Genomic DNA, 11,473 nt, shown 5'->3' with positions numbered 1-11,473 from the left:
TATTAACCTCTCTCTAAAAAGGTTAATTCCAACATTTCACAGTCAGACCATACATCCCTTTATGGCATGCTGATACATATGAAAAGCAATGAACCTATGGCTAGAGCCTTTCCCCTATTAATTGCAGAAGGATAGTGCAGGGTCAGAGATATTCTTTGCCATTAGGTTGAGATTTTCTACACTCTGTTCCGTGGGCTGTTTACAAAGAGGTCAACAAGCTTCAGGACCTCTAGTGTTTCAGCTCCATGGGAAGCTCCATGAAAACAGTTCTGGTATCTGACACTGCATATCAGCTTGTGCTGAACACATGGGAGTTTTCCAGCTCTGCTAATGTACTGCTACCGTGTCTTATGTCTTTCAGTACCATGATGTAACTAGACCAAGAAACCCTCCACACAGAACCAAACCCTAGTCTTTTTTGTATTTTGAATAGAACAATAACTGAGAAACCATTTAGATATTGAAAGTCTTCTCTGCGGTCTTGAAGACACTTTAACCATTTTTTCCTCATCTTCTGGAGAACAGATTAAAGTTGGATGAATGAAAATTTTCTCTTTTGGACAGGATCATATCATGGCACACAAATTTCCTGCCTCCTGTTGCACAGATGACTTTTCATAAATGCCTTTAGCATTGGGGGTGGGACTCTCAGAGCTAAAAGATGCAGAGGTCAGTCCAGAAAATACTATATCTCCACAGAAATTCATGACAAGATATATGTAAATATGACCACACGGAATAGAAAATCCTTAGAGGTAAACTTTCTGCTACTGTAGTCTGAAGCATTTCTTAAGAATCATATGAGAAAAAAAAAGTAATTTTCTGTATTTCAAACTACAAAGAACCACAATGCCATAAGTGCCAATATCATATGCTTACTATACCACTACCCCCTCTGAGTCAGTTGGAAGTACTATCACAGATGCAGCAGAGGGTTACTTTACCATTACAGAAGTAAAAACAGTCACCAAAAATATTTCTTTTCTTTTTTGTCAGGTGAAAACCTACAATTTTCAAGTTCGTGTAGCAAAGTCTAAGCTGTAAGGTGCAAAGCAGAAGTCCTTGAAATCATGTAGTGCAAATAAATTATTACATATTATTTCATAAGGTCTTTGGGGCAGGCTCTGCTGCAGTCTAACTGGCTTGCTAAATCTGCTTTGCTCTGTGAACCAACAACAGCCAAGTGCATGCTCAGCAAGACACAGAACATTTGGTGCTATCAGTAGGTGGGTACTTAGGAAAGTAAACATCAACAATAAGCGGGGACCTTGCACCCATAGGAGTGTACAGCCTTCATTGTTCATTGCCAGAGCACCAGAACCTAGAAGGAAATGTGCTAGCAGTGAGCTATGCACTGGCACTGAGACAATATTGTGATTTTAAGATATCCAACCATTCTAAACTAGTAACTGTCTGCTTTGGAGTGTCTGTGCCACCTGTCCTGTCTTGACCTTTATTTTCTCACCTTATCCCACATATTATTATGTTGGATAATACTCCAGTCTGGATCTAAAACACAGGAAAAAAATATTAAGAGCCAGGACATTTGTTTATTTTTTTGTTAAACTTCCTCTAAGCAATGTCAATTCCAGGAAAGCCTAGAAGAATGTGATCTGTTATGTTTTTCCCCTTGGGTATGATTCACAATAACTAGGAACAAACAGCTGCAGCTGGGGAAGAAAGTGCCAAGACTGCAAAAACATTTAAAAAACATTCTTTATTAATCTCCTTTTTGGCAGGCAAGCTCTTAGCCGTCATAACACTGCAACGTACTCAACTGTACCAAACTTAAACTGTGCTTAAACTCTACTTAACTGCACCTCCTGTTGCACAGAAGCCAATTACAGCTGTAATGATTTGTGCCCAGACTTAGAGGCTGGCGAAGAGGGACTCCCTTTTAATTTCATCTCTCCCTCTGTACTGTGGGTGGCTCATGTGTCTTTTTTCTCCAGACCTGGTTCTCTCCAGCGCCTTGGCTGGTGTGACAGGCACAGCCCCAGCACGGATGGCAGGTAAAGACCACATCTCCTCAAGTGCCAAAATGACTGCTGCAGCCCAGGCCCCTGCACTCTCCCTCAGCCTGACCTGACCTGGCAGATGTGCCACCAGCCAGCCATGGACAAGGTTAGCTGCAGCTGGCTTTAGTGCTGCTCTGCAAATTATTACAAATGCTTGTACCCTACTGCCAGAAGGAGCAAATATTTTTTTTCCCTCTCTGGAATTTGCCTTGGGTTTATTTTTTCACGAGTGAGACTGTTGTCAGTCGATACATAATAGTGTAATAATGTGATGGAGACAGTTTAAATTATAGAAAAATGAGCTCTTCCAAATGCTGAGACTGAGTGAAACCCCAGCCAAAGAACTCTGTACTTATCTTTGTGAAACATACTCTTTACTGAGGTTTGAGATTATAGAAAAAAATGTCTTATTTGGATTTAAAAAATTAACCAAACGTATAATGCTTACCTTTTTTCACTGGGTCCGATACCTGTTGAGTATCGATGCCTTGAGTCTGTGAAGCAGAATAAAAACAGGAATGAATTATTATTATTATCAATTTCCAAAAGACTGATTGACCAAAAGGTATTATCAGTCAGCTCCTTTATGGGTTGTTCAAGTAGTGTTCACCAGGACAGGGGAAGCTTGGTAAGAGTTCAATAACTAGTGGGAAAAAGAGTTAACATGTAAGGGGCTGGTCTTTTTTTTTTCCCCCACACGCAGAGGGCAACCTCGGCATTCAGTATTTAACATGATTTTCAAAAGCTCAGAAGACTCAGCAACTTGTGTTCATTTTGCAAGCTGCTAGGTTCTCAGCATTATAAAAAATATCTAAATTAAATTATTTTTAATGAATGTAGGAACATAACATTAGACTATATTATTTTTATCTATGATCTTTAAGTGTTTGTCAACTCCAACAAGACTCACATTGTCTAAATAGTTATGTAGGATGCTGAATAGCAATAATGGAGAAGTTTTTAAAAAATATTACATCTTATATTCTGACAATGACCCTTTAGTAAACTTCATCCTGGGATGAAAAATACAAGTATTTTTGATTTTATTACTTCTCTCCTTAGCGATGCTAAGGAAATGTGAAAATGTTCTCCCGATATTTTGGGGTTTTTTTGTTTTTTTTTCAGAAATGTAGCCATTTTAATTCATGAGGGCATATCATAGTTACAAATCAAAAAAAACCCCAACATTTGCAAATAAACATGATAATCACAATGCCAGAAGGAGTACATATAAGCAAGCTGCTCAAGATTGAATTCTTTATGCTGTTCTGTTCAGCAAATACTTATTAACCTGGATACAAACATATCATATTGACAAGGGACCTCACTTCCTACTCAGTATGGCTTGTTTATTTTTAGTCTGGGAACCTGGACATCCATGCTTTCTCAGTAGCATTAATTGCCACTGCTCTGTTTTTCCAGTGTTGGGGCTTCTAAAAAGAAGGATTGGCAGAAAATGCAAAAAGCTTGAGAAACACTGGTATAACTGTTGAACCAATAAAAGCATTAATAAAGCAGTCAGCATTATAATGTTTATATACATAAAAAGAATATTACCCATAAAAATATCAATGTGTCTTCTTTCCAAATGACAGTTTTCTCTAGGTCACCATAACAATGCTTCTGTTTTACATCCTTAAGGCCATATAGTTTTCTAGGCTGAACAGCAGCAAAATGCTGTTGAGGGCTACGTACAGCTCCAGCATGCATTTCTGTCAAAAATTCTACTGTAGCTGTGATATTCCTCGCTATTCACTTTTTTCAAATGTCTCTAAGAACTTTCATCAAGAACAATAACAGAAATTTTGGTAAGTCTTTTTATCTAATAAACTTAATTAGTCACTGAAGTAGATCCACATGGGAAAGTGCCCATAATCATGAGAGGAAGAGAAGTAAGAAGCTTCTTGCTCTGATTGTGACTCATAGCTAGTGTTTTACTCCATTCCTTAAACTGGCTCTGATGCTCAAAAAAAAATAAAAATCTTGTGTGATCTGATTTAACTCAACCCAGCAGAAAACCATCTCATTCCTTTTGATGGGTTTGGTTTATTCAGTCACGGCAGGGACTGAACATCAGAAGGATATAAGTGGAAGGAATATACAACAGGGAATGTGGCAGGAGGAGAAAAGGGGAGATAGAAAGTGGTTGTAAAATGGCTCATCACATCATGTGAAATGTCTGTTGGTATGAGGGATATGATAGTCCATTACTTAATATCTATCCTAGAGTAATTAAGCTTTAACAAAGGATTATGTATGATTCTTTTAATGTGGTTGTATGAAGGCATCCCTGCCTTTCTTTGTTCTTGAATGCTTCTTTTACGTATATTACCGTTTTAAAGACTAAACTAAACGGATGAGAAACAATCCCTAACTTTCTGTGAGAAACAATACCCTAACTTTCTATGGTGGTCTTCTGTGTTTGTCTGGACTGCTCTTACCTTAAGCAGTGTTACACCCTTCCAATTCTTTTCCTGAGTTTGAAATCCCCTCAAATCGGTTATCCAACAGGATTCTGTATCTCCCATGTTATCTGGCAGCTTCCCTCACCACAAGTGCGCTCACTAGAGCTTATCTGACTACAGCATGTTTCAAACTACCACCTCTGAAACTAGATCTAAAACTCCAAAGAATTCAATTTTTCAATCAGCCCAGTCATCAGATATGCCTATCTGCATGTTTTCCAAAGCATTACAGGGGTCACTTCAGCTGGACAAGCTCTTAGGACACAGTCTGGGTATTAGTTTCCCATTTTACTGTTGTTTTTTTGCAGTATTTATGTCGCAAACAGGAAGCAACAATTTACAGGAACTATTATTGTTGGCTAAAATTCATCCACAAGCTTTCTAAAAGTCATTTATATGGTTTTATTAATATAATAAATAAACCCATACGACCCGGCTGGTTGGGGTTCCAGCAACCAAATCTGTTTATTCAAATGGGACAACAGCTTGTATGTGGGTTCGAATAGTAACACCATGTGACCTTAACAACCAAGGCACTTCACTGCACGTGTGATAGAGTACTTGGGAAACTACATCTCCCAGAGTGCTATTCAGCACCCTTCCTGTAACGCGATGCCCACACATTTACTCACAAGAGTTTATTCTTGTAATACTCACAATATTGTGATACAATATTATGTCAATCACAGGCACAAAAAAAATAAACAAGTAAACAAGGATAAAAAACATGTTACAACTCCCTTTTCTTTTTCAGCAAAACAAGCAAAACAAGTAAATAAAGGTTTAAGGAAAATAAAATGTCTTATTGCCCTCCAGTGAAATCACTTTGTTAAATCTGAAGCTACATGTGCCTGTGAGCTTAGATGTAGGCAATGGACACTTAGTGCCACTGTGATGACTTTCTTGCATGTATGAGAGGAGCACGCAACTCCCGAACACTCTGAACTGAATGTTGCAAAGCATGACTGACATCAGAGTACATGGAACTGATACTTCTCATGCTTAAAGCTGATGCCCTCCTTATCCTGACCCTATGTCTGTTTACTCAGCTGTACTGCAGAACCTGAGAGGTGGAAAGCCACCCTCTTTGGAACAAAACCACTACTTTCAGGACAATACAGGTTAAGCTACAGGGAAAATGAATACTACTGCTGTGCACTGTTCATTTGACTGTATCTCTATTGATTTGTTAGTTACTATTCTGACTGACTTAATTCTACAGTTCTTCAAAATAGAGTTTTTTAAACTCTAGTGAGTCTTTCCCAGTGTCATTCAGGACAGAGATATAAACAACAAGGAAAAGTCATTGCATACCTCAGTACCTGGTTTTAGCTGGTGTGCAACAAGTAAACCATCTCCTAATTCTCTTTTGATGCATCAAGATGATAGCGCCATCATAAAATCATAGAATGGTCTGGGTTAGAAGGGACCTTAAAGATCATTTAATTCCAACTCCCCTGCCATGGTCAGGGACACTTTCCACTAGATCAGGTTGCTCCAAGTCCCATCCAGCCTACCTTGAGCGCTTCCAGGGATGGAGCAGTGACACCTTCTTCAGGCAATCTGTTCCAGTGGCTCATTACACTCATAGTGAAGAATTTTTTTCTAATTTAAATCTATCCACATGTCTCTTTTTTATTTCTTTGCAGTTCAGCATCAGTTTTTAAGCTCAGATCTTGATTTCTATACTCTGGGCACCTTAAGTTTGGTGAGATAGATCCAACGTAATAAAGATTCCCCAAAAAGGAAATGTACAAAAGTTTTATTCCCCAATAAATGACCACATTAGGGCCACAGCTCTTCATAATGCATAATGCCCACCTCTCTAAAATCACCTGCACATCTGATCTTCCAGTAACAGTCTGCACAGGAGAAGCTGATCGTGTTTAATAGGTGTGTTGTTTAGTCAGTGTACAGATTCTTGCTCTTCGATCAGTTCCCCTGAACTTAACTGCTTTGGCTAAATGGAATCATGCTAGTGTCTTCCAAGGTTAATGAAAAAATTTCCACAAAACCAAATAATACACCTTATATGGGGCCTAGATTGCTCTGCAAAATGTAAGGCTGCAAAAAAAGCATATTGATTTAAGTGATGCACTAGACCAAGGTCTGTATCAATGCAGTTTCATTTCTCCTCAGGAAGGCCACCTGGAGTAGATACAGAGCTCTGCTTCCAGTGAACTGGCTATTAAGGTTTGGCTATAAGATTTGTGTGGAATCTTTTAAGTAGTGTTAAATTAAGAAGAGTTAAATTAAGAAGTGTGAGTAGTAAAAGTCTAATTTTAGTAACATTTATAACTTTTCCTTTGACACTCTTTATGAGATAAGGAGAACATAAAATAAATTGTGGCATATCTAAATAATTCTAAGTTACTTGGTATTCCAGTCTAACACATCAGAATTTAGGACCTTGGAGTTCACCCTGGCTTGCTGTTTCACTACCTTCTTGTGTTCCTGCAGGCACAGCTAATAATAAGAAACATTGCAAATTTAGTTAATTGGTTAAAGAAAGTCATTATCAAATTTATTATTGCTATAGACCTATAGACTACTCTGTTATTCACAGCTGGACTAACTGAGGCAGGAGAAAAGGCCTAGGAGGATCTTTACCTGCTTGTTGTTTACGCAGTAGTTTAAGAGAGCATTATGGAAATGCTGTCCCATGGACTCCAAGTCTTTCACGTGTGTGTTCTTTCATGTCTTTTCAAATGTGTGTTTTGTCTGCAACCTGAAGCATCAATCCCTGTAAGCTAGGGATCTATAGGCCAAACCAGTCACATGAAGGAACACAAATCTTATTTAAAACAAGCTGTACCTAGATGAAAAACATTAAATGTACTATTTCTGACACTGACTTTCTGCACAAGAGTTTTGTTTGTATTAATTTGTTGTAGAAGTTAAACTAGAGAGATTTAGTTTACTTGCTGAAGGTTTAATTTAATACCTGAAGGTTTAGTTTTATATCCATAATATCAATGTCTTTGTGACTGGAAGTCTACATAGGAAGTCAAAACCATTTATATTAAAACAAGTAAATTTGGCAATCTTTGCTGTCAAATGGACATCTGGGATCTATTCTGAACCTAATCTCATTCTGGAAAGTAGTTGTATGCCAGAAAAGAAGCAAATGAAAGAAATAAGGAATTTAATAACTAGATTTTTTTGCAGAGGATATGGGGAGAAATATGCTGAAAACATTTTGATGAAAACTCTTTTTGCTTTGAAGATATAATTTATTACCAGAAAGGAGAAAGTATATTAAAGGAAAACCTGCAAATAACCCACTCTGAAATGCAACTAAACCTAAACAAAGCAGTCAGAAACGCTTGGATGCAGTGCAAAGATGTAAACAATATCAAAACAATAAGGGACATAGAGACATCAAACTAAAAAATATAGTGGAAAGGAAAATCAACTGTTTCAAAGGGAAAGAAAATGAGGTTATCTTTTTATCATGTTTTGGGTACACCAGATGGAAGGGTAACATTCCTCCTACAATAGATCTATATTTGCAATTCAAGTCATGGCCTGTTAAAAGCAGTGGTGATTTCCCACAATCACACCATATGGATTCAACATTCGTACCACTTTCAAGATAAAATTGTCCCACAGGAGTTGAGCTTTGCTTACCACGAATGAAATCCATGAACCCCTTCATTATCCAGGAACTCTGTTTCTCCTGGATGCACCCTTACCATCAGTATCACAGCCTTCCTTGTCACTTTTGGAGGGGGATGGTGGTGGTGGTGATGATGATGATGATGATGTTTCCTGCCAGTGAATGGCATAAGATGTGAATCTTGAAGAATTTGGACTTCACTGGATCTTTAGAGATGGCCCCCAGATACTCCTACAGATTGGAGTAGGGGTAAGGATAATAGTGGGCAAAGTAGCAGGTGTTTTGGTCATGAGGAAACTGGAACATCCAAAGTGAGAAATAATGATGTCCACTTTGCCTCACATTGTTTTTCTAATGCTTGATTAATTTCCAGTCCTTCACCAGCCATTTCTTATGCTGTGTCTTTGCATTAACTTCTGAGTACAACAATGGCCACAAGCCATCTTTAGATAGGCTATTATACTTGGTAAAGCTGACAATAGTGAAGCGATATAGCATCCCTGCCTGTGCATTGCTTACTTGTAAGTAGTACCACTGTGTGTCTGCTTGTGCAGAGGTCAGTGTGTGGGTCGGCTAGTATGTAAGTTCAATGTTGGTAGGCAGAGAGCAGACAAACAGTGTCTTGCTGGTTAGCACTGCAGTATGATATAGTGTTAAATAGTGTGTGCTGCCATGAAAAAGCACACCACAGTGAATCAGGTGCAAATCTGATTTACACTGCTATAAATCAAAGTCTGTGTAGCTGCCAGAAAAAGATGCCTGCTCCCACTGAGCATATCAATAATGCAACTGATATCTTGATTAGGACTTTTAATAACAACTTGAATTTCTAAAAACATTCTCTGCTCTACACTTTAAAAGAAGGTGCTTAAGAAAAGGTGCTGAGTTTGTGTGTGTGATTATCACCTATAGAACACCTTCAGTGCTAAACAAGCACCTATATTCTACTGCAGCTTGGTATTTTCTATCCCAAGAATTGCTAACTGCCTGTAACTGCCTGCACAACATCATTCCTCAGGAGAGGAGGGACAACTGGCCATACTTAAGGCAGCAGTTTTCAGCTCCTCACTTGGAAAGTTTCATTAAAGCCTGAAAACCACAATACCACAACACCACAACACACTTTGTTGGAGAGTTGGACAGGCTGAATAAGAATCACTTCCAGTTGCCTGCGCATGAAATTCAAGTCACTAATAAAGAACATGGAAAGCTGCACTTTTTAAAGAACAGCAACTAAAAGACTATAACAGAAATCCCTGTCCTTGTTTACAAAAAGGCAGGGAGCTGGGATTCTGAGTGTTCCTCCACATCTTATCCCTTCTAATAAATTATCATGTCCAGTTGCAAAGGACAGAGGTTCCTTTCTAGACAGACAGCAATTACCAGTTTTCTTGGTTACCAAATGTAGCAGCCTACTTATGACAGGTAATATACCCATACTGCAGAAGTAGCTAATTTCTAGATAAACATGATGTCAATGAGTACCAGTGCTTTTCAGTGTATTACAAGCTTTTACTAACTGTGTTGGCCTCAAAAAGGGTGCCAGCTCCCTTTCAGTTTTGTGTTTCTGAAAATTTAGTGGCCACAACTAGTTACGCTAGGATTGCAAAACTGTTATTATGCTTTCTTATCAATGTAGAAGTATTTCAGGACCAAAATCAACAACTGCCAGAAGTTCCAAGTTCATCCAAGGCAACTGGATAAACTTAGCAAACACAGGAAAGAATAAATAACTCTCATTCCACTCTCAACCAGTGACAGTGGAATAAAGCAACTAAGTTCCTTCAACTCTGTCCAATTAATTCTTGCCAGATGTAGAAGCCTGTAATTAAGCACTGATCCAATCTGGCCAGGTTTTGTTTATAAATTTTGGCAAAAACACTATAGAAAATAGGATAACAAAATATTCTCCCAACACAGATTTCAGTGTTGATGTTGCAGTCATACAGCTCTCATCTTTTTCACTTTCTCTTCTGGCTATTATAATTCTCCTCTCATATTTTCACAACAAACTCATTTTAAGCTGGTTCGTATTGTTATTCATTGAGAACAACGGCTTGAGCTGAGCTGGACTTCTGGGATAAGTAACAGTACAGGCAGAACTTATGGATGATGAGAGATGCATAACTATGTAACTAATTTTCATCCCTATCTATAGGAAAATAATTTATTCTCAAGTGCTTTAAAATAACATAGGAAAGCATATTGATTTCATTAGGCTTTGAATTAGATTCATAAAGGAAAGCAAAGCAAGTCCTTCATCTACCTACAGCTCACAGCAAGATTTATCAGCCTATTCCCACCTTCTCCTAGATAAAAACTTCTTTGTCAAGAGTTTACTATATCTGTATTATCTCCAAACCTGTTGTAGTGTACAACAACATTACTGGAGTAGTGAGTATCCAATCTGAAAAAAGAGTCACACAGGAGGAGTACAAGCAGTAAGATTATACTGTAATCTTTATAATATAAAGGACACACTTAAAAGTGGTTCATCCTATTTACACCAGTTCCACATAGATGAATAGGGAAGCCTCCTTTTGAGCCTCATTTTTTGGATCTGTGAAGAAATCTTCACTAAACTCTAAATAAAAATACATATTATTTTGTGCATGTACAAACTTTTGCTGTGCAAACTTACCTCTGCTTCCTGTACAGCTTGTTTACCATCAGATGACAATGATGAATATTAGACACCATTGGTACCATTACAGGTGCTCCAACTACAGCGTGAAGTCACTGATTGCTGACCACACAGATACTGCATATTTGTAATGCAGTGTCTCCCTGTAGCTGACATGACATCTGCCTGGCATGTCAAAGATAATCCGACGACCCACTCATTCTGACAGTAGGCCTTTCCTTACTGTAGTACTCACAGCAGTCCTACCCTATTCCATTCAAGATGCTAGGATTTATTTTCAAAGGTAACAGAATAAGAGCATAGCTATCTCAGTTCCACCTCTATGCATTTTCAATTTTTTTTTATGATTTCCAAATTGCAATTTGTTGTATATATAAAGCACAAAAACTGCCCAAGTCTTTACTACCTCAAAATAAGTTTGCAGTATGACTACTGTACAGACTGCATGAAAGCACTTATTAGCTGACATTCATATTTAAATGTATAGCCCTGCAATACAGTACTGACACTGCTAGAACATGAGATTTGTACTGAATCTGTAAGACCTCAACACTAAGGCATGTCAGATTTGCCCTGTCTGAACTTTATCTGCCTGCAGCTTTGTTTCACCTAATTTATCTGTGACAACAATCTCTCTAATTGACATGTATGGCTAATTTGTTTTATTTTGTTTACCTTTGAGTGATACAAATATAGGCTTATACAGACAGCAGCGACAAGGAATTGT

The 11,473-nt window shown here is 38.1% G+C and overlaps 1 protein-coding gene across 1 annotated transcript; it reads right to left on the bottom strand.

Annotated features, from left to right (window-relative positions):
- Positions 1-453: 453 nt before the first annotated feature.
- Positions 454-10,811, bottom strand: AGBL3 (AGBL carboxypeptidase 3). The gene is given in 12 exon segments (XM_039383995.1): positions 454-584; positions 587-654; positions 6,858-6,937; positions 7,094-7,174; positions 7,934-7,975; positions 7,977-8,020; positions 8,023-8,111; positions 8,113-8,154; positions 8,156-8,223; positions 8,226-8,675; positions 10,443-10,509; positions 10,744-10,811. Coding segments are annotated over 12 exon segments (1,230 nt in total).
- Positions 10,812-11,473: the final 662 nt, after the last annotated feature.

The sequence above is a fragment of the Pipra filicauda genome, unplaced genomic scaffold (genome assembly GCF_003945595.2).
Source record: "Pipra filicauda isolate LSUMZ 115617 unplaced genomic scaffold, ASM394559v2 scaffold334_size1588553_pilon, whole genome shotgun sequence".
Taxonomy (NCBI): Eukaryota; Metazoa; Chordata; class Aves; order Passeriformes; family Pipridae; genus Pipra; species Pipra filicauda.
Note: the sequence above shows the minus strand (reverse complement) of the source record. Positions and strands in the feature narration are given on the sequence as shown.